General features: G+C 38.4%; 1 protein-coding gene and 1 long non-coding RNA gene across 4 annotated transcripts in view; one reads left to right on the forward strand and one right to left on the reverse strand.

Moving 5' to 3' along the window:
- Positions 1-1,435: 1,435 nt before the first annotated feature.
- The window catches only part of rab27b (RAB27B, member RAS oncogene family), a 30,077-nt gene continuing 7,549 nt past the window's right edge, over positions 1,436-23,963 (reverse strand). The window contains exons 1-6 of one of the 3 annotated variants that reach the window (XM_008424581.3): positions 17,127-17,598; positions 10,204-10,375; positions 8,832-8,920; positions 7,434-7,537; positions 6,206-6,329; positions 1,436-5,048 (exon numbers count right to left, since the gene is read on the reverse strand). In XM_008424581.3, the coding sequence (XP_008422803.1) occupies positions 4,862-5,048; positions 6,206-6,329; positions 7,434-7,537; positions 8,832-8,920; positions 10,204-10,356 (657 nt within the window). In that variant the 5' untranslated portion in view covers positions 10,357-10,375; positions 17,127-17,598 and the 3' untranslated portion in view covers positions 1,436-4,861. Of the gene's footprint in view, positions 5,049-6,205; positions 6,330-7,433; positions 7,538-8,831; positions 8,921-10,203; positions 10,376-17,126; positions 17,599-23,963 lie in introns of those variants that run through there. The other 2 variants (XM_081613960.1, XM_081613959.1) reach the window with 2 other exon arrangements.
- Positions 22,578-23,424, forward strand: LOC145554373 (uncharacterized). The gene is made up of 3 exons (XR_014090346.1): positions 22,578-22,661; positions 23,060-23,175; positions 23,338-23,424. It is a non-coding gene; the product is annotated as an uncharacterized LOC145554373 (long non-coding RNA).

Raw genomic sequence — 23,963 nt, forward strand, 5'->3', positions numbered from 1 at the left:
TCTAAAGAGAGCTGGAGAACATTGAAGCTCCTCCTGGAAAACATGGAGCTTTGGAAAGAAATGAGCAGGAAGTGAAAGAAAAATGGATCTTCATCACTTGTGAAGTGACGACATCAGAGTTGGATTCAGTGGAGTCACATGAAGAACAGAAACACTGAGGCTAGAATAATAAACATCATGCTAAATATTAGCTGCAGCTGCCAGAAGAAGCTTCAGGTTGAATCTAAAGAAGCTGAAGATCTCAGAGTGATGAGAGGAAACCTGATGAGCTCTACAGTCCACTAGATCCAGACCAGAACCTGGAGAACATCTACGCTGGAAGCAGAGCCACAAGCTAGAAAAAGATCCAGGTTTCTATCCAACCTGAACACAGGAAGTCCTTTCTTCTTCTGCTGCAGCTGAGAAGGTCCTGCTGCAGAACTGAAGCCACACAGTTCCTCCTCCACAGCAGAACAGAGGAGGTTCTGGAGGAGACCAGGGTCCACATCTGGACTCAGAGTTCTCCTGAGCTTCAGCAGAGCTGCTGGCTTTGGTTCTGATCCGCCTCTGTTCTGGTGTCTGATCTTCAGAGATGATCTGAACCGACCCATCAGAACTCAGTGGAGGTGGTGGAGGGTGAGGATGAGGAGGAGGAAGAGGAAGAGCCGTGATTCATCTCTCTGCTGTGGAGACTGTTTGTCACTGATTCACCTTCTTGTCGCCTGTTTGGGTCTTTTTTCCACCAGTATTAAAATGCTGCTGATTCATGTTGGTATTCAGTCGGCACTATTATTATTCCAACATCATGATGGTCCAAACCCATCAGCTCTTCTACTGTTCTGGCTGCAGACGACTTCCTGTTTCTGAGGACATTGAGTCTGTGAAAAGCTTTAAGACAGACGAACATGAGAAACTTTTCTGAGGAGATTCAGAGTCGGTGGAAGAAGGAGAACCAAACAGAGACGATGTGACGGATGAACGGTGGATTCTGGCTCCTGAAGCTGTAAGATTACAGTGTGATGAGAATCTGAGAGATATTCTGATGAGGACAAAGATCAGGATGTCGACCCGACTGCAGCCATCAGTCTGATGCTGGATCAGAAGTCTGAGTCATCAGGGAACAGCCTTCAATTGATCCAGCTGTGTTACGATCAGTTGATCAGAATCTGGACCAGAACCAGGCCTGTGTGTTCTATGCAGGAAGAGACTGGTGTGTTCAGTGTTTCTGTGCTTTGGACCCTCATCCATTTTACCTCAGAACATGAAACAAAAAATCTTCCCTTTGAGTTCAACGCTGCAGAAACTAGATGTTAGTTAGAAACGGGTCTCAGAGGATTCTGACAGACTTTAGTCCAACTTTATCTCCTTCATAAAATGAACCACAAAAACTGTTTTTACTATTTACTTTAAAACTAATCTCTGTAAAAAACAAAATAAAAAAACCAAAACAAAACAGTTGTGCGGATAAAACCAACCGATTTATTTCAGCTCTGGCACCAGAAACACAAAGCATCTCATGTCGTTCTCATTGTGTCAAACATGCTCAACATACAGGCATCGACACGCACAGCGATAAAACAAATGAGTTCAAACTGGAGGCATCAGAGAAACTCACACAGACGCGTTTCCAAAAATAAAACCAACTTCAGGACTTTCTGGTCTGTTATTCAGACATTCAGCAGCCGACAAAACCTCACAGACAGGAAGGTTCAACAGGCACAACATGAATGCAAAATAATGTTCAGGTTTCAAGATGGCAGATGTGTTGAAAACAACCAGAAACAAAATCAAATATAAAGAGTTAAGCTAAAGGTAGCGTTAAAAAATATAAACAAAGAGCAGCGATGCAGAAAACTAACCATATCAAAGATTTTCATGATTACAAGACATTGGTTCCACAACTGGTCATGCAACATTTATGTAATTATTTATGGAGATTTAAAAGGAATTAAATCTCCACGTCTTTTCCTCCTTTCTGAAACATTAGAAGATGCTAACAGAGTTAGTCTGGAGCTCATTTGGTGTTTTTCTGAATTACTGAAATTATTCTGTATTTTCATTATTAATATGCAGATTATTGTTCAATTCTCCAACACAGATCATTTGAGCCAATCTTGGCATGTGAGGTATTCCATAGAATTGCTGCAGCAACAAGTTTGTGTTTTTTTTAGCAAACTTTGAGTCACACCTAAATAAAACTAATTGATCCCAAAAAACAATAAAACAAACTAAAAATTTTTAGTAAGTGTAGTAATTAAGCCAACACTGAAGCACAGTGGTGGTAAAATAATGATATGAATTAATTTATAAGAAGAACATGTCAGTAATTTAAACAAAAAAAAAAAAGTTTAATGTTTGTTGGGTGAAAATCAACACAGAGCAACTTAATCATCCACAGGGAACATTTATAACATATAAATGGCAGAAAGAACAAAGTTATGAAAACTTTTCTGATGCAAATGAGGCAAATTAGGCACCAAAACTGATTTATTTCATTGAGACAGAAAAATGGGAAAACTTAGAGTCACCCCTCTCAGCATCGTGCTAGCAGATATGAAGGCTACCGGCTTAGCAACAATGCTACATTAGTAAATAAATACTGTAGAGTTATTATTGTTTGCTATTCAAATAAAATTTAGTGTTAATTAAATGTATCCGGGTCAGTTGTCCCTCTGGAAATTCATTCAACCGTCAGCTAAAAACGCATCGATATTTTGTAGCAAAGCCATTTAACTAAACTATAAACTAATTTTGAAGCATTTTTAGAAATTTAGGAAATAACTGTCACAAAAATCCGTCGGTACCAAACAACCCGGCGTCTACAGGACAGTTTGTACTGGAGAAAGTCTGGCATAAAAAAACAAAAAATGGCAAAGAGACAAAAAGGAACGGCAGCCTAACTGAGCATTTATTTTATCAGCTGAGATGGACATCCATAGTTAAAACATTCACATTTTTTACACCATATGAAGAATCAAACAATGTAGGTTTAATTAATTTACTCCAAGCTCTGATGTTTGCGTAAAAAAAAAAAAGCTGGCTCTGCTAAGCTAGCATGACTATGAATAAAATAAGTTAGTGAGGCAGATAAAGACAATAAAATATACATAGAATTGGTTAAAAGAAATATGCAAAACCTTGAGCTGATGTTGATGCATTAAAATATCTTTGAAGCCAACTGTGTAGCACTGAAGCTACATTAGGTATAATGATGCTAACTGAGGTTCATTCGCTTTAAACTTCAGGTTCCTTTGTGTTGGAAATGAACTGTAGCTATAAAGTGTACAGATGACAAAACAATGCCAATACTAGTCAATTTTATGTCATGCTAAAAAATGCTAGGTGGCTATGCTAAGTTAGCCTTTCTTTAGCATGCTAGTGCCTTCTGATCAGAAGTAAACCAAATAAAAATAAAGCAAAACATAAAAACTTTATTTTTTAGTTAAAATTAAAAGTAGCTACTGTTGATACAGCATCCTGCTAGCAGTTATTAAAGCTAACTGGCTAGCATCAATGCTACATAAGCTAATGAGTCTTTTGTATCCACTGTTTAAAAAAGTAAATAAATGTTAACAGAGGTTTAATTTTGGACGACCATTTGTGGTGGATGTCCACAATAATAACACAACAAAATATTTATTACAACATATCAAAACAAAGAGGTGGTTTAGTTGCATTGAATATTAAAAGTGTGGACAGCCTGTGAAAATGAAAGTTTTCTTGTTTTTGATGAACTGCTGAAAAATATCTCTATTAACTGTAGAAACATGATTACTGTGAACACAGTTTTGAGAGCCACTGTAATTTATTTTCCGTTTTCACAAGCAAAACATTGTAGGCTAAGCTAGGTTAGCTTGATTTTTTATCATGTTAGTGAAGTTAGCGAGTATGAAAAAAATATTCACAGAGCAAGAAGTAAAGCAAGAAATATGACTTAAACTCTTAAAATCTTGAGCTGCAGATGTTACATTAACATCATTCTAGCAGCTACATAAGCTAACTGCTAAGCTAATCTGGACCACTTTCTATTTGCAATTCAACATTTAGTGATGGTTAGCTGACCTTGTATCATTTTTTCCTACAATTTCAGGTCAAACTGTGTTTCTATTTCCATTTATTTTTAAATTAAACTGAATATTATGTTTCTCCTGGGCACTTTGTTTTGGCTGAAGCTGAAATACTCCCATAAATTAGCTAAAAAAGCTTTGATTAATAAAAAATAAAACAAAGTGGTCACAAAAAGACACCACAAACAGCTTCATGTAGAGAAACGCTGCTGGAGCCGCTCCATGTTTGTGTCAGACTCCCAGTAAAGCCCGTTAACACAAAACACATTTGGCACATGTTCAGTAAACGTCTAAAACAAAGCTTCTCTAATGTGTGGTTGGTACCGGTCCGGCACAGAGCGGAGAGAAACAAAGGAATATAATTAAAACAACACATTGGTCCCACTAATCCTCAGTGTGGTCCAGGATAAAAAGCTCCATTCTCACAGCCTGGCATTAAACTCGTTTTAGTCCAGATTTGACCCAAAGTTGGACCTTTTCCTGCGGTCAAGCCGTGAACTGAGGTTGGATTTCTGGTTCTGGCAAACGGTGAAGCAGGAGCGTGCAGAGTTTAATTCCCAGGCTGCAGGTTTTCGGCGAGGCACATAATGCGTCTGACAGCGATGACGGCGCCCCCTGCTGGTTCAATTTGCTCCTCAAGGCTGACAGGCGGAGGCTGCGATGCCTCGGGTTTCCACTAGAGGGAGCTGCAGGGCGTTAACTGTCAGAGCTGCAAACAGGAATGACTGAAAGATGAAAGTAACATGCTGAGGACAGACAGGGAGGAAAGTAAGAGACGGAGGGGACGTGAGGAGGACGGAGCAGCGTCTCCGGGTCTAACATGCGCATCTTTTCGGGTCGGGCGTTCCCTCGCTCAGCTTGGCGGCGCCGTTCTCGTTGGCGGGGTCGGCCGGCGGCTTGTCCACGCACTGCTCCATCCTCTTCATCACCAGGTCCAGCAGCGTGATCACCGCCTTGTCCACCTCCGCTCCGGTGGCTGCGCTCGTCTCAAAGTACGGGATCCTGAAAGGACCAAAAAACACCAGTGAGAGGAAATTCTTCATAATCAATCTGCCAATCTAAGGGTTCACAAACTTTTCTAATCCATAAATATGTAAAGGAATTTTACAGATTTAGTACTTTAACTTGTATTTTATACTAATAATTTCAAAATATATTAGTTTCATAAAAAACAAAATTAAAGTGCATGATTTAAAAATTTATTGAATGAAATTTGTTATTTTTTGTTTTCTATCCAACTGTCTGAGGCCCTCTGCTGCCCCCTGGTGGCCAACACGTTGAAAACACTGATTTAATCAATTAATAACTGTAAAATAAAATTAGATCAATAATTTATATTCTGATTATTAAAGAAAAACAAACAAACTTCACCAGACTCAGACACACACCTGCAGTTTCTGCTAAAGTTTAATCATTTTTCTATTGAAACAAATTAATTTGGAAACATTTTATTTTACCTGATTTTGTTATTTATAGAAATTATTATGATTTCGGACCTTAAAATACCAAAATTTCCACTTAACTTTACATTTTGGTACATTTGTTGATGTAATTTTTAAATATTAAATTATTCAGTTACTATTTACCAAATACTTTTAACTCGAGTAATTTGAGTACCAACTGGTTAAAACTCAAAAACAATATTATTAACTGCAATATATCCTGGAACCACTTATCATCCTGCAGTTTATGGTTGTTTATTGAATAAATTGAGTAAAACTGATAATAACTTGAAGAAAACCTGAGATAATGTCAGTGAATGTGAAGCAGAAAGCAGTTTGAACAGCCAGAGGTTTTATTTCTAATTATTTCTGGTAAAAACTCAGTGAAATGTTTTTATTTCTGATAAAAACTCAGTGAAATGTTTTTATTTGTGGTAAAAACTCAGTAAAATGTTTTTATTTGTGGTAAAAACTCAGTAAAATGTTTTTATTTGTGGTAAAAACTCAGTGAAATGTTTTTATTTGTGGTAAAAACTCAGTGAAATGTTTTTATTTGTGGTAAAAACTCAGTAAAATGTTTTTATTTGTGGTAAAAACTCAGTAAAATGTTTTTATTTGTGGTAAAAACTCAGTAAAATGTTTTTATTTGTGGTAAAAACTCAGTGAAATGTTTTTATTTCTGATAAAAACTCGGTGAAATGTTTTATCGCCACTTGCCCGTATTTGTCGGCCAGCTCCTTGGCCTGTTTCTCCTGAACTTCCCGCTGGTCGGCCAGGTCCGCCTTGTTCCCGACCAGAACGATGTCCGGGTTCTCGCAGTAGGCGTTGGCCTGCAGCTGGCCTGCGGTTCGGTCGCCACGGCAACCAGGCGGCACAGCAGAGGACGGAGAAACGTGACGTTAATTCAGACGTAGCAGCTGCAAAGTGACGATTGACCTCCGATAGATCAGATTTATCAATTAAATTCCTGAAGTTTGGAAAAAAATCAGGAGTTTTTCACCAATTTGCTCTTTGAGTTTTGATTCTTCAGAGCCAACGGCGGCCATCTTGGTTTACAAATGTGTTTTTACAGCTTCTGTTTGAATTATTAGGATTTTGAATTATTCAGCAAAATACAGAAGCCAGGTTAAGATTATTATTCACAGAAAAAAGTCGAAGTAAAACCAGAATAAAGTCATAATGTTACCAGAATAAAGCAATGATTTTATAACTGTGAGAAACAACAAAAAGTCAAAATTAGGAATGTTGAGCATTTTCTGAAGTTATTCTTTCTCACTTCCTGCTAAATCAAAACTTTATCACTAAAATGACTTTTTCTTGTCATTTTTTTCTTTAGTAAAATTATTTTTCTGCTAATATTACAGTCATTTTCCCAGAATTGAACAAAAGTCCTGAAAGTCAACTAACTGAACTTTTTCAAAACTATTTTCTGTAAAAAAAAATAAAAAATTAAATCCGATATTTAATTTGATAGGAGAAAATTGGAGATTTTATTTTTAAGCAACGTTGCCCCGAACTAAGAGCAACTGAGGAATTTAGATTCATACAAAAATAAAAGTTTGATAAATTTAAAGTAAAATAACAGCAAAATTACAACATGAAATAAAATCTGATCCAAAGAAATGTGAGACTGAATAATATAAAAAATTTCAAAAATAAAACTGTAAAAAAAAGTCAGGATGTGAATATTTATGGAGTTTATGTGAGCAGTGATGGTTCTGGAGGAAGGATCTGAGTTTACGCTGATTTGTGCACCGAGGATGGAGATGATTTTACTGTAGTCCATCTCTTTCCTGAATAAATTCATAAACTAGAACATCAACTTAGTAAAAATGTCTTAAAATAGATCTATAAAAATATTTACAGGATATTCCTGAACTATAAACTGAAATATTAAACCTCTGATGAGTTTTAAGCTCTGCTGGGTCAGATGAATGTTTCGTACTCATCCAGTTGCGAACGTTGAGGAAGCTCTGCTGGCTGGTCAGGTCGAACATCAGCAGGAAGCCCATGGCGTCCCTGAAGAACGCCGTGGTCAGGCTGCGGAACCTGCAGCACAAAATCAAGACGGACAGACATGATGCTAGATGGATTATTAAAGCTGCAGCACAAAATCAAGACGGACAGACATGATGCTAGATGGATTATTAAAGCTGCGGCACAAAACTTTTACAAATATATATATTTATAACATATTAGTTAAAACTGTCACCATGTTGTGACAGTTTGTTACGAGACAGATAAAACATTGATCTCCCTGAGCTGCTGCTGCCGTCTGGAAAATGCACAAAAAAAAAAACTATCAGAACCAAGAGGCGGGGCTTAGCGCTGTCAATCATCCTAGTGTACTGGCTGCTAAATGTGTTACTGGTGGAGAAACAACTTATCGTTGTAAAAAAAAACATTAATCCGCTGTCATTGGTGGCTATGCTAACTAGCCTTAGCATCCACAACATGCTACGCTAGCTGTACGTAGCAGAGAAAACTGTGGGTTAGTGATTGACAGCGCTAAGACCCGCCTCCTGGCACTGAGTGGTTGTGTCGAGAACAGGGTGAAAACAGAGGAGACCAATATTTTTATGGATTATTTGTGTTTTTATAAACTGTCAACAAAAATGTAACATGTATTTTAAAAGTTGCTGCAGATTTAGAGGTGGAATAAATTCATTTTACTGATTCAGAGGAAATGTTCAAGTTCTTCACATGTTGTTCTGTATTAAATCTGTTTCTGGTTAAACTGTGAAGCTTGAGTTCAGTTTGCTGAATGTTTATTTTTTATCTTTGCGTATTAAACGTGTAGAATCTTCCAGGCCAGCGTGTGTCTGGTTTGGACCAGAACCGGCTGATCCTGGTGACTCACTGCTGCATTAGTCACCGCTCGTTACGTCATTCTATCCGCATTAACTCGCCTCAGTCCAACAGAACCGACCGGCAGAACCGCAGCTGAGGAGGAGAGCAGGGAGCAGCGCAACAACCGGGAGGGTCAAAGGTCATTTACACCAACACAACATATTATATGCATTTCTAATATTGTATAAAAGGCTGATTCTCCTCAGATCTTTTTTAAATCCAATTAGTGTAATAATTGTCAGACAAATTGATTAATTGTCAGGATAATCGATTAATCAAATAGTTGTAGACCTAAGAAGAGCTGAAGAAAAATAAAATCAGATTCTGATCCAAATTCATTCAGTTCATTTGAGACGTATTAAATGTAACCTGAGAAATCTGCCCCCTACTGGTGGAAAACCGTCCATCCATCCATCCATCCATCCATCCATCCATCCATCCATCCATCCATCCATCCATCCATCCATCCATCCATCCATCCCTCCATCCTCACCTCTCCTGTCCCGCCGTGTCCCAGAGCTGCAGATGAACCTTGAAGGTTTTTCCTGTCGTCGTTCCATTTGGGTTTGAAGCCGTGTAAACCTGAAGATGGAAAACATCCAGAGTCAGGATTAAATCAAATAATCAGAGAGAGAGAGAGAGAGAGAGAGAGAAAAAGAAAGAAAGAAAGAAAGAAAGAAAGAAAGAAAGAAAGAAAGAAAGAAAGAAAGAACAAACATAACCAGTTTCAGTGGTGGAGCCAGGGGGGGGGGCCAGGGGAGCCAGTGCCCCCCCTGTCATCTGATTGGCCCCCCAGTGGCCCCCCCAGATGATTGACATGTAACAGCACCAGGTTATTCCTGTACATTATTTGGAATCATTCTAAGTCAACCTAATATCTAAAGAAGAAAAACAATAATAAATATATCAAAATAAAATGTATAAAACTTTATATAAGTCCATGTGATGACATAAATAAATAGAATTTTATCAGGCGCGATACCAGCCTCCTTTATACTCATAAAAACAAGCTGATATTCTTCTCCTGGGTGTTTCAGTTGCTGCTGTGGTTCAATTCAAAGGCTAAAGCACTTCATACCTGGTGGTGATGGTAAAACACCAATAAGTTATTTATTGATCCTCTGCAAAAAAGAGAAAAAAACGAAGAGGGGCCGACAATGTTCATAGTTTGGAGCAGAGGTTGCACTACAGTTTTTTCGTTGTCCGTCAAAGAAAAAAATAATTTTATTTCCAATTTGTAGTCATCAAACGAAACATTTATTATTTCTCTGCGAGAACGTTTTTGAAATCAGGTAACATTTCACGAAATGACGTGATTAGAAGACGACAGAACTCTGATCGTTTCCTGATCCCGCACTGACTTCCCTTAGCGGGAGAAAAACCAGCAGAAGCAGATCAGCAGCTGGACGCTCCAGAGCCTCTGGTCCGTTAAATCGTCCAGATCAGAGATGATTCTCTGACTGATATTGTTCTTAGTCTGATTAATAATGAGCTCCACGATGTTCTTTGTGTGTAAAGTTGAAACTGTCTGCGCACCCCCAACTTTAAAAGTCTAGCTCCGCCACTGCCCAGTTTACTTTCTGTAAAGTTTCTTATTTCTTCACTTCCACATCTTAAACAGTAAAACCTTCGTTTTGCTCTAATCTGTCCATCATGGCTGTAAATCATTGATGAGAATCAAACCAAATCAATCGATTGATTATAAATACTTAGTGAACTTTTGCTTCTGGAGGTAATTTATCCGGATCGGTTTCCACGAGGGGACGGAAACATGGCGGCCGTGACTCAGCCGACCTCGGTCGCCATGGTAACCCGTCGTCGTCGCTAGCGGAGAGCAAAAGCGGGAGGAAGAGCCGGAGCCTCACCACTCTCTTTTCCCTGAAGTCGATGCCCACCGTGGTGATGAACTTGGGGTTGAACTTGTTGTCGGTGTAGCGGTACAGGAAGGTGGTTTTCCCCACGCCGGAGTCGCCCAGCGCCAGCAGCTTGATCAGGTAGTCGTAATCCCCATCAGTCATGGCGGAGACCGGAAAGAACCTGAGAGGGAGAGAAGAGAGGGCAGCGAAACTCTGACCAAGTCCAGGCTTAACAGAGGGATTTTATTTAGGAAGGAGAGAATTTAACTCTGTGGAGGAGAAATGATACATGAGAGTGAAAACAAAACGCTCAACTTCTCATTTAGTCACTGCAGATTTTGCTGCAGCACAAAATGCTACAGCAAAATTAGCACGAGCAGAACTAAAGTTTATGATTAGCATTAGCTTCTGCTAAATACTGTGTTGTTATAGCATTTAGCATTAGCAGAGCTAAAGTTTATGATTAGCAACTTAGCATTAGCTTCTGCTAAATACTGTGTTGTTATAGCATTTAGCATTAGCAGAGCTAAAGTTTATGATTAGCAACTTAGCATTAGCTTCTGCTAAATACTGTGTTGTTATAGCATTTAGCATTAGCAGAGCTAAAGTTTATGATTAGCAACTTAGCATTAGCTTCTGCTAAATACTGTGTTGTTATAGCACTTTAGCTTTAGCAGAACTAAAATTTATGATTAGCGACTTAGCATTAGCTACTGATAAATACTGTGTTGTTATAGCACTTTAGCTTTAGCAGAACTAACGTTTATAATTAGCTCTAAAGACATCAGAACGTTTCTGGCTCTAGTAGAAAATCACTATCAGTTTTTGTCTCAGAATTTAACACTTTGTCACATGAGAGTCAGAATCAAACAGCCTGCAGGACGAACTGAATGAATGAAAACCGTCCTGCAGCACCACGACCCATCAGCAGCTGCTGTCCTGCGGGTCGCTGGGCCGACCGGACCAGAACAGGAGCACCGACCGAGTCCAGGAGCAAAGGAGAAATTTGGTTCTTCACATCAAAAAGACAATCTGTTAATTTTTCAGTAACTTTTGCTTCTCATCGTTGAAATGAGAATCAGATTTTCCATCAGGTTTTATTTGTATAAATGAATTAATCCTTCATGCTGTGAGTTTGAGTTTAGATCATGGGACCCTGGTCCACCAGCTGACTGCAGCCTGGTAACTATGAGGCTTTATTACGGGGCAGCGACGTTCTGCCTGCAGTTCAGACGATGACGCCATCCAGCCGTCGCTCTGAGACAAATTTAGCCTCCTGACATTTAACCTGCGACGTTTCAATCAGAAAACGCAAACAAACATAAAAAACCAATTTATTCTTTTAAATTAATGCATCTTAAACACAAAGAGCTTTACCAGCTTCTAAAATTATTCAAATCTTCACTCAAATAATATGCAACAGGTTTCATAATGACATTAGTCCCTAGACAAAAACAGCAGGAAAAGTAAGTACACCCTCCTGCTTTAATAGGGAAAATAAAAACATGTTGGTGTTGAATGTTTCTGCTCAATTCCTCATTTGTTCGTCTGTTGTTGCCACTTGCTCAATAAAGTTTCTTTAAAAAATAAAAGAACATTAAGGAGAGGAAACAGGTCTGCTGTGTAAACAGACTTCAAAATAAGAGCATGAATATAAACAAATGATTACTTAAAAAAATCTAAGCAGTCAAAAACCAAAACTTCAGAAGCTTTAGCAGAACTAAAGTTTATGATTAGTGACTTAGCATTAGCTTCTGCTAAATACTGTCTTAGTATAGCACTTTAGCTTTAGCAGAACTAAAGTTTACGATTAGCGACTTAGCATTAGCTTCTGCTAAATACTGTGTTGGTATAGCACTTTAGCTTTAGCAGAATTGCAGTTTATAATTAGTGACTTAGCATTAGCTTCTGCTAAATACTGCATTAGTATAGCACTTTAGCTTTAGCAGAATTGCGGTTTATGATTAGCGACTTAGCATTAGCTTCTGCTAAATACTGCATTAGTATAGCACTTTAGCTTTAGCAGAACTAAAGTTTATGATTCGCTCTTCAGACATCAGAACAGCTAAGTTTCTCGTTAGCGATGCCGACCTCTGGTTTCCACCAGCGTTTCATCAGGATCTTTGTCTCTTTGTGCCACAGAGATGTGAACCAGACAGTGAGGAGCCTTTAGGATTAAAGATGGTAGCCTGAGTTTCCTCTCTAACTGTAGTTTAACATTCGTTCCCTAACAGTGAATATTTTCTGAAAGGTCAGCCGGACCTTTAGGTCTGACTGATGGGTCTCCGGTTCAACCTAACCTGATCACAGGACTAATTTGTTTTCCATCTCCTGCTGTCGCTAACAATCTGTCCTCCGAAGCTGCAGATCGATAACTGATGAGGGCTGGCCTTTAACTATTCAGTTACTCAGGACGGTTTAGAGCAGGTTGTCCTGAAGCGTTCAGCGTCTCCAGAGGAAACAGCAGAAACATCAGAGAGTCTGGAACATTGATGGTGAATAATTCACTGCTGCGCGGCGCCTCGACGCTCTGAGGCCGACATCCTGACCAACTGAACCCTCACAAGACACAAAACCCTGAAAATAATCCAACAGGACGGAATAAAGACGATCCGAGATAATCCACAGATTACTTCAGTCCAACTCAACAGAGTCATTATTTACCAACCAAACAGGAAACGACGACCCAGTTCCTGCATTCATACTTCACAAGATTACAAACCATAAAAATATCCACAAATAAGCAGTAAAAATATGAAGATAATAAAATTATGCATCAAAACAAAACAAATGTAAATGTGCATGAATAAAAATCCTTAATTGTAAATAAATAAAAAACTTAGAAAAAGAAATAAGATATTTTTCAATCTAATAAAATAAAAAATACTTCTAAAAGAAATTTTTGAAATTGTAAAAACATAGAAGTGATCTTTTATTAGAAATAAAGCTGTGAAAGTAAAAATATCTCTTTATCTGGGATTTTTAGGGGAAGCTAAGTGCGCTAAAGGTTTACAAAGTTAGCAAAAGCGCTACATGAGAAGTTAGCTTTGCTATTAGCGCATTAGCAGAAGTGCACCAGCCAGTGGAAACATGCTAGTATTTCCCTCCTGGACGTTTTATCTACATAAACGGATCTGGACAGACGGACGGCGGATCTATGGCTCCGTTTTCTATAATCGTTTTAAGAATTTACTCTGCTGTTAAAATCCGAACAACAGTGAGAAACACTCAGTCCGTTTCTTTCTCTCCGCCTGGTGCGCTGCTCATCGAGTTAGAGGTCATGTGTCCGGTCAGCTGACTGGATGTGCGGCGGCCATTTTGCCTCAGGTCTGCAGAAACAGAACATCCTGTCTGTTTCTTCGCCTCCAGGATCCTTAAAGTGGTTTGACCTGAATATTTCACTTTCTGACTCACAACCAGAGGAAAAACTTTCATTAAATCACATTTTAAACCCGTTTAGGTAAATTAGATCTGATTCCAAAATAGATTTAATTCAGGCAATAACAAGCTGTACTATGTCGTTTCTGTGGGGTTTTATTAAGCAAAGATGAAGAACGCAGCAGAAAGCAGCAGATGTATAAATCCATGGATTTTATAGTGAAATAAATTAATTCAGCTTTCATGTTTTAACAACAAACTTGTTTATTTCTTGCTTCTTGTTTGTCTCTTGATTCAGCAAGAATTGATCATCATAACCACACATAAAACCATTAAATAATCCAGCAACAACAAAATTTAAGATGTGATTAACGTACTTACGGCTAACTCACACTCTTTAAAATAATTCAAGACATTTTAAGGCCTTGATTTTAGGGATTTAAGACTTTAAGAATGCATGGACGCCTATCTGTTTAGATATTTTCCAGCATTTATTTCATGGAAACTAATTTCCATATTTCTTAATTGATTTAGCATCAAGTCCTGAGTCCGAAATGAAAACTTTTACTGAAGAAAGAAACACTTAAGAACAATTTAAGACCTGTGATTAGCATATTTAAAGCTAACTTGCATTTTTAAATGAATTTAAGACATTTTAAGACCTTAATTTGACATGCAGCTTTTTCACTTATTAATCTTTTTTCATTAAGATAAAAATGGCTCTGAAGTCTGAATCATTTTTATTATGTTGAAAGGGTGTACTTAGTTTTTCCCATGACTAAACAACTGTTGGGGCTTCCCGTGACAGAAGAATGTTTCAGATGTTTCGACCTCATCTAAACTCTGGTAGGAATGTTAACTGAACAGATAAATGAGCCTCGACTGAAACCTTTAAATTACATTTTTCAGATATTTTACACTTTAATTTCCTCTAGAGAATCCGGAGTAAAGAAAACAAACACTCAGAGGTCAGGATTTGAGTAGGACAAAACCAGAACTCCACCAAACAAGAAAAGTCCAAACAATGGACTGGAAACATGTTTCAGGTTTAAAGGTTCATAAAACATCACTGGGCTGAAAAAAGACTTTCTGCTTCAAAATGGAGTTAAAAAATCAAACTGAAAACGAGAAAAAGACGGTGACTGCTCAGAAACGCTCAACAGAACCACACCTGAGAAACCACTACTATAACTTTAAAGGAGATTCTCACTTCCTCAGAATATCTGATCACCTCAACTGAACCCGTCCGGAAATAAATCAACTACAAATACAGATTTAAAGTCATTTTAAATAAATATGGAAAATATTTCTGGTCTGATTATTATCAATAACATCCAGCAAATAAATAAATATGATCAATTTTGTAAAAATTACATTAATCATCATCAACTTATTAAATTACAACAAATTATTAATTTATTGTTTGTATTAATTAATAATATTTAACATTAATAGTATTATTTTTAATACTAATTTTATCAATGTCAATAAATATATAATCACTAGTTTTTAATGAATTAATAGTAATAACACATTATTAATATATTAAAATAAGCAGTAATTAACATTTTTATTTTTTACTTTTCGGAATCAGAGTAGTTAAAATTATTCGCATAAATAAAAATGAAACGGATAAAATGACAAATTATTTCACTCTTACGCCTCAGTTATGAACCAAAATTTAAATATTCATAAAAATAAATGAAATAAAGTGAAACACCTGATTTTGCTCAGAGCCGTCATTTAATCAGATTAAAGACATAAAATCAAACTAATTCAATTAAAAACTAACTAAACCTCTTCAGGTCCGTCTCACCCGAGTCCAGAAGGTTCTTCAGATGAAACCGGTTCTGTTCAACAAACTGAAGGAGAATCAGAACTTTTTTAAGTTTCTGCTAACAACAGAACCGACTTCTGCACTTCGACCCAAATGTAAACGATCGGACTCGAATACTGAGCCATAATCCTGCTGCGTCATAAATCAGAAAAGAGGAAACGTTCAGATATCAGCTTTCACACGATTTGTCCTCCAGAACCAGCAAAGACCCGACGGGTCGGAGGAAGAAACGCTGACGGGTTCATTCATTCACAACAAAACGTCCCGACCCAGAAAGAACCAGAAACAAAAACTCAATACAGGAATTAATGTTTGAATAAAAATTTATCTGAGCCGTTTTCATCGTCGCAATAAATTCTAACATCCACAAAGTGGTGAAGGTGTGATGAAGTAAAGGTAATTAATTTATATGTCATGTTTTCAGAAACATTTCAAAATGACTTACAGAAATTAAAAGGAAATAGAAACAAAACACCAAAGCAAAGGAAAATAATGTAAACCAGGTTCTCCTGTTCAGGGTTGGAAGATAAGAACAGACTTTCCAGCCACACTGTTCAGTTTGTCCGAAAGCTGCTTGGCCCTGAACCACCGAAAACAAATCTGTGATGGCCTAGTCAAAGTCCAGACATTAATCATTTTGAACTGAAGTAGTATGGAACAAAGAGTGGACCAAAACTCCTCCACAACCAAAACGGTGAAGTTGGACAGAAAACATTCAGTTTTTTTAAATTAAAATTTTTTTCCTGTAAATTTTCAACTTTTGTAGCTCAGAAATTTCAGGGTTTTTTTTTCTAGAAAACATGTTTTTTGGCAGAAATGTATTCCTTTTTTCCTAATCATCGCTAAAATGAATTACTACCATCCTGCAGCCCGATGGAGAGAAACAAAACATCCAAGCAAACAGAAGATCAACACGTTTTTCCTATTTTCACATTAATCTAGAAATGTCAGCGTTTTTGCTGAAATGGCCCTAAAAACCATTTTAACAGGTTTTATAATACAGAAAATTCCAACCAGAAAGAAGAATCGCGTCTGCAGTTTGGCGCCCCCTGTAGGGCAGCGCCCTGAGCTGCTGCTGTGTGACGTCAGCCCACTTTCTATGTGCAAAAAAAATCGTCACACAGCCGTATTTACTGCTCACATTTAATTAGTAGCATGACAGAAGAACTGGAGCCAAGTTAAAAAAATAAAACTAAATAATTATCGCGCATTTTCACGTGTTTCTTATTCAAAGACAAAAGCCTCGTTCAAAACTCCGCTTGGCCATTTCTAAACTTATGACTTGTCAGATTTTTATTGCCGTCATAAATTAAACTTCGCTTCTGGCCAAAGAAAAGCGCAAACAACTTTCTCCCTTTCTGGAGACATTTTACCGTTTTGATTCTGAACCATATTCATCTAAACCTGCTTTCATTTCTGTGCAGCTGAGAATTTAAATATAAATACAAGAAGAAAGAAAGAAAATTCACCCTGAGGTTTCCAAATCCATCCATAAAAACAAAAAAGATGATTAAAAACGCTTTTTCTGGAACAAAATGAGAAGAAAGCGAAAGTTTCAGGCTGTTGAAAATAAAAATGTTGCGTTTAGAACAACGTGAGAAAATCAGGCTGATGATAAAGAGAGAAACTCATCGGAGGAATTTATTCCAGAACCTTTTCTGTTTATTCCTAATGAGCCACATAGTCAGAAAACTCCACACCGACCCGGAGCTCCTACCTGTCCGCGGGTCCTCGGCCGGTTTCACGGTCAGATCCGAAGGGAGACGACCGGGCGGTCAGCCAACGTTTACCCACAGACCGGACGCTCTGCTGGGGCGCGGGGCGGCGGAGCGGCCGGGGATCTGGAGGAGGCAGCGGGGCGGAGAGCCCCGCCCTCCGGAGCAGCTGACTGCGGGGCGCCACGCATCACTGGTCGGGTTAACTTCCGCTCCGCCTCTCGGACCGCCGGGAATCCGCGAAAAACTATTCACACCCCGGAACTATTCACACCCCGGAACTATTTTCAGCCTTCAGTCACGTTTCAGCCGGAAGCCGCAGCGCGTTTGAACGGAGCAACAGGAGAGGAGAAAGTTAAATGGAAGGAAAACATTCATCCATCCATCCGTTTGTTAATCCCTTGATCCATTCAAGTGGATTTAGGGCTATACTTTGACTAGGCCATTCCCACCCATGAATCAGCTTTGATCTAAACCATTGTTCCCTTGTCCTTATCCTCCCCACACAGCATGATGCTGCCACCACCGTGCATCACAGTCATGACTCTAGTGTAAAACTAGAAGCTCTGCGTTCGTCTCTGAGCAAAACACTTCCTGCGTCTCCAAGGAGCCAAACTGAGAACTTCCTGGAAGATTTTCTCTGTTTCTGAGAGTAATGAGAGGGTGAGGCTGCGATGAAGAAAGATACGACTCTGCTCTCTCACACACACACACACACACACACACACATACACACACACACACACACACACACACACAAGCTGTGTTATCAGCGCCGGGGCCCTGGGGTCATGCTGGTCCTGGAAACCAGAGCAGTAGAACAGGAAGTGAGTAAAAACCAGGTGGACGAGTCAAACCAGGTAAGTTCTGGGAAGGAGGAAGTGACATCACTTTCTACGGGATCTTAAAAATGCAGAGTCTGCACAACCCGACTGCAGAACAACAAACCATGTTTTAGTAAAGGTTCTGGTTTGGTTTCTGATCCATCAGTTGATTCCTAAAGGCTCATTTCGTCTTGTCTTTATTTTCCTGTTTCCATTTTCAGAGTAAAAAAAAACAACTGCTGGTTTATTTTCAACGTTTCAAAAGTTTTAATGGGAATTTTCATGAATTTAGAGGAAGAAATGTGAGAAACATGCAGTTTTAAAGCTACAGTTCTCCTTCATTTGGCTCAGACACACAGAAAGAAAACAGATTATTGAAATGAGCGTATCTGATGAACAGAGTTCATTTTATCTGCAGAAGGTTTTAAACTGAGGACGATGAAACAAGAATTAAATGACAAAAAAAAGGAAAAGAAAAAAGGGAAGTAAAGGAACAACAGAAAAAACTGAAAAGAAAAACAGAAAAAGGAAGAAAAAACTAATGTGTCTGATTTTATTTTGCTCTCATAAAAATAGTCAAACATAACCCGGTAAATATCCTGAAACATTTTCCTCTCTTTGCCTTCCTTAAAAATCTCAGTTCTGCTGCTGCAGCGACTTCGTTCGCTTGGCTGGACATGAAGAATCCACTTCCTGTTCGCCACTGAAGGAATGAGCAGAACGAGGAAGAAGAAACATTTTTACTCGGTGGGAAAGTCCTTCCATTTATGGAGTAATAATAGTGACAAAACTTCATTTTAACTTCTCTCTTTATGGTTGGAGAATTACAAAAATTGAATAAATAAAATGTCTGGCAGAAATAAGGAAACTGAAAAAAATATTTCATTTAATCAAAGTAAGTTTTGGGGCAATTATTTTTATTTTCTTGGTTTAAAAGGTTTTTAGTTCATTTCCAGCAATAAAAATAAGAATTTTCTTTTAACACCTGTGATGTGTTTAGCCAAATACGATGGCGTTTCTGATGGTCACTGGATGTTTGTGGCACAACTTTTTATGAGATAAAATAATAATAATAAAAAAGCTAATAAACATGGAAAAAGTTTTGGGTCACTTTAATAAATATCTGACATTTTTCACCAAGTTGGATTTTTTTTTTCAAAAATTTGGTATCTTTCTCAAAATTCTTATTTTAAAATTCAGAATTCTGACATTTTTCAGAATTTTACGTTAAACTCAATTCTTGCTTTTGGTATTATAGGTCAATATTTATTTATTTTTTGGTGGCTCTAGTCATCTTCATCAAATTAAGGAAATATTATTTGTATTGTTCCACAAACGGTAGAAAACTAATTTCCACCATCCATTCTTGTCATGTGCCACAAATGGCCCCTGAACCACACATTGGACACCCCTACAATGTTATTTTACATTTTTACCAGGTTTTACACATTTCATCCTGACTCGAGTGTCTGAACAGGATTATTGACGTTTCCTGGCTCTTATAGGAAGACATCGGATCGATCAGATTGATATCGATCGCCAGCTGAAGAAGACGACTTCCTTCGGATCAATAATCTCTTTTTATTTCTCTCTTTTCACCCCAAGACGTTTCCAATCCCCGCTCTCTGATTGGATGATCGTCAAAAGGCCAGCCGGGTCAGACCAATCACCAGCGACTGAGACGTGAAACATGACAGCAATTCCCACGATTCCCAGTGAAGCAGAGAGAAGCTCTGAGATGAACTGGTTTCATACTGGCCGTTATCACTGGGCTGCAGTCGCTTCTGGGAGCGTTGACATCATCATCACCACCAGCTGACGGGTGGAAATCGAAGGCCGACGTCCCAAAATACAACAACCTGAGGCCGGAGCAAATCCAGCTGCCGGATCGGATTCAAATCAAACTTCAGACGTTCAGCAAACCAGACGTATTAAACCCAAAAGGGACAAAAACTGGAAATATTCTGGTTGTGACGACCAAATGCATTCAATAGTTAAACAGAATGAACCTTATTAAAAGCAGATTTACTGCTTCGGTTCATTCACTTCAGTTCTTTTTAGCCTGATTTAAACCAACTCCAGTCAGTTTGTCTAGAAAATCTGGTTTGTACCAAAAAACTCAGATCCGAATACAAACCTCAGTTTGGGTTCGGCTCAAATCAATCTGGTGCGATTTTAGTGTAAATGTGATTAAACAGAACAGAGACATCTCCAAAAGGTGGACTATAGCGCAGGGCATTCTGGGTAAATACAACCAAAACAAACGTGCTAACTTCACGTTAGCATCGCGTTAGCATTGTGCTAGCATCGCGCTAGTGGGAGAAATCCTCCAACCACTAAACTCTGACGCCTCCATCTTGTTTCCATCCGGTGAAGCAGGAAGTTGACTACAGCACAGGGCATTCTGGGTAAATACAACCAAATCAAACGTGCTAACCTCACCTTAGCATCACATTAGCATTGTGCTGGCATCGCGCTAGTGGGAGAAATCCTCCAACCACTAAAATCTGACGCTTCCATCTTGTTTCCATCTGGTGAAGCAGGAAGTTGCTCTCAGTGTCTCCATTGGTTTTTGTGTCGTTTCCTTCAGTGGTTCTTGGTGCAGCGCCCCCACAGGCCAGGAGGGGAACAGGCTGGTTTGGCTCAGAGCAGAGAGGAAGAGAACTACAACAGATGGAGTTCTGGTTCTGAACCAAACCTACCAAACTATCAGCAGCATTGATCTGAGGTCAACAACTGGTGCTGCTCACCAACCTCTGAAGGGTTAAAGGTCAAACCAAATGAAGTTCTCCAAAGACGAAAATGTTTCAGATAGCTGCCAAGCTTCCCGGAATTAAACAAATCTATACAAAAATGTCAAAATTCACACAGAATCATAAAGATAGTACCATAACTATCCAATTCAGACAGTTTATGAGCAAAGAGTTAATTTAATGATGAGAAATAATCAGGATTCTAGTTAGTTTGTCAGAAATCCTTGTTTTTTTTAGGAAAACTCGTATTTCAGAGACCTGAACTCCAGCTGTCACCATCCCAGGATCTCGTTTCAGACGCTGCAGCTGAAGCAAATCTAATCGTTTCTTGCACTAAAGCATTTTGCAAACTCCGGCTTAAAATAAATTCGGTTTATGTCTAAAACTGGAAGCGTTTGCACTGGTGTGGAGGATTAAGATCAGATCGCTGTGGATCAAAGAAAACCGACTGGGGAAAAAATAGAAGAGTTTCTGTTGTTACATCACTGCAGCTCAGAGAAAAGTTTATGAATAATCTGGAAGATTATTGGGAAGATTTTTACTTACAGCAAAACAATTAAATCTGTAGTTCAACACAAAATGAAACAGTTGGAGAGGATTTAAATCTCCGTCGTCTGAAAACAACCAAAACGATGATGTGTGGAAGTGAAGGTCGGTTTTTATGAGCCGAGCTCGACAATCAGTCGGTCATGCAGCTTCAATTACGGCAGGAATGTTGCCCCCTATTTACAGCTGCTAACCGTCACAGTTTTATTTCTCTGTGGCTTTTTGTTCGTCTAATTCAGTTAGTTGTAATAAAAGCTAAGAAATATTGTACTCGTGTGCATCGTTATTGTGCATCGACTGAAGACACTATTTTAAAAAAAAATCTATTAAATTGTTTACCAGCCGACTCTGGTGGTTTTATTTTGCGACTAAAAATCCACATTTATAAGAGAAAGTGTGAGATGAGCAGCCTCTAGTCACCAGTCAGTGTTCACATTGTTCGCAGCTTCAACAACACGTTGCTCGTTAGCCACGAGTTAGCAGGACGGCAAACAAAGACGTAAACAACAAGGAATTTAATTATTTTAGTTTGAAAATTAAATCAACTCAATTTAGTTGTTATTTTGAACTGTAGAGGAAAGTTACTACCACAAGGGGGAAGCACTGAACCAACTGAAGAAACAGAAGAAGTCGCATCACAAAAAGCATCAGAGGTTGAGTGTTTCATTTTGTGTTCTGGAGTAGCTAGCATTATGCTAACACCTCCGCCATATTGTTGCCTATGTGCCTCTTGAAATTTTAAATGTTTGTAAAACATTTGAAATTTCACAACTGCTGCTAGATTTAATTATGTTTATCCCATGTGACATTATGCCGACACTTTGTCTACGCTGTGAAGTTTCATCAGCCTTGGCATGTCGCCTGTATGAAACAAAAAGTAAAACTGATGTCATTACCTACTTTCTGATTTATTCACTTTCATCCCAAGAATGTAAGTTAATAATTAACCATGTGAATAAAAATAAAAGCTTAATATAAACTGATTTTCAGAACTGGAATATTAATTCTTCCAAGACATGACAGGACTTGATGTTCCACCAAGTCTGCTCAGTTTTGCCATGTTTAGTCCCCCGTACAAACACGCCAACAGACACGCCAAGATGGGAAAAGAGAGAAACAGTTTCCAGTAAGTAAAAGCTTCTTCTGTCACACTTTAAAGGTCTGGCTCAGTTTGACCTTTTTACTGCTTTGGAGCTGTAATAATTAGTTCTAACAAAAATAAAATGAAACATAATCATGCCTGTGAATAGAGTTGATACAAAAAGAAAATGTTTTCCTGGAATAGCACATCCTTGCTACATTTCCATGGAAACAGATGTTTTTGTTTAGATTCTGATCGAGAAATTACACAAAACTTAAAAGAGAAATGGTTAAATAAAAACATTTCTCTGTGAAAAATATGAATTTCCCGCAGGTAAGACACAGATTGCTCATAAATAGTTATGGTTTTTGATACTGGGCAAATAGGCTGTTGATCAGGGTGGCATAAGAAATAATTTACGTGAGTCGGCCATATTGTCCAGACACATAGATGTAAAAAAGCTAGATATTTTTACCCTTCCTGGCTAAGTAGCTAGCAGCTAGTTATCTCAAACTTTAGCACAACAGTGAATTTCCATAAAAAAATGAAAACTACATAAAGCATATAAGATTAAATAATCCTGCCAAAACAAAATGTATGAACATATTTATTTATTGCAATGAATTTAAGACTCTTTAAGGATGTGCAGACACCTCTCTCTTTAAATTTGAGACTTTTCCAAAGCATTTATTTTACGCAAACTTATTTTCTATGTTTCCTAATTGATTTAGCATCAAGTCATCAGTCCAGAATGAGAACAAACGACTTTTACTGAGGAAGGAACAAATTTAGGTGTGAAGAGAGAGGAGAGGAAGAGCAGGCTGCCGACAGCAGCGACTTTAAAAATGTATGAGCCTTCAACCTCAAGCAGAGCGCCGGTAACGCGTGTGTGTGTGTGTGTGTGTGTGTGTGTGTGTGTGATGCCGGCATTTAACAGCGAGAGCAAAGATCGGATAAAGACGCGTCGCTTTCTGATCCGATCATCTTAATCTGCTTTACTGTTTTACAGAAAGTCACATTGTTTGGGAGCAGATTTTATTTCATCAGGTTCCTGCTAACAGTATTTATTTGAGAGAGAGAGAGAGAGAGAAAGAGAGAGAGAGAGAAAGAGGTGCCTGTGTTTGACTTCAATAAAGTCCTGTCAGCTGAATATCAGCTCATGAGTCACGAGTCCCAAAACGAGGAGGAGGAGAAGAGCTCAACCGAGGAGGGGAAACACGATGAACGGCAGAGCAAGGAGAAGATAAATGAGAAGAAGTAACGGGAAGGCCACAGGGAGCAGGAGGAGGAGGAGGAGGAGAGGATGGACCCAGAAGACAGATTACAGACATGAACTAGAAAGAGGAAAAGAGCTGAAGAAAACTGGAGATGATGCAGTAAAATTATAAATAAAAACTGTTTTACCACAACAGTAAAGTTAGCAAAAGTGCTAAACAAAAGTTAGCTTTGCTATTCGCGCATTAACTTCAACACAGATGTTGAACTTTACTCAAGTGAAAGTTTACAAAACAGTCGAGTACATTAGCACTTAAGAAGCTATGTGTGCTAAATGTTTTGAAAGTTAGCAAAAATGCTAAATGAAAGATTAGCTTTCCTATTAGTATATTAGCTTCAACACAGATGCATTAGCATTAA

The sequence above is a fragment of the Poecilia reticulata genome, chromosome 12, assembly GCF_904066995.2.
Source record: "Poecilia reticulata chromosome 12, P_reticulata-male-v2, whole genome shotgun sequence".
NCBI classification, from domain to species: domain Eukaryota; kingdom Metazoa; phylum Chordata; class Actinopteri; order Cyprinodontiformes; family Poeciliidae; genus Poecilia; species Poecilia reticulata.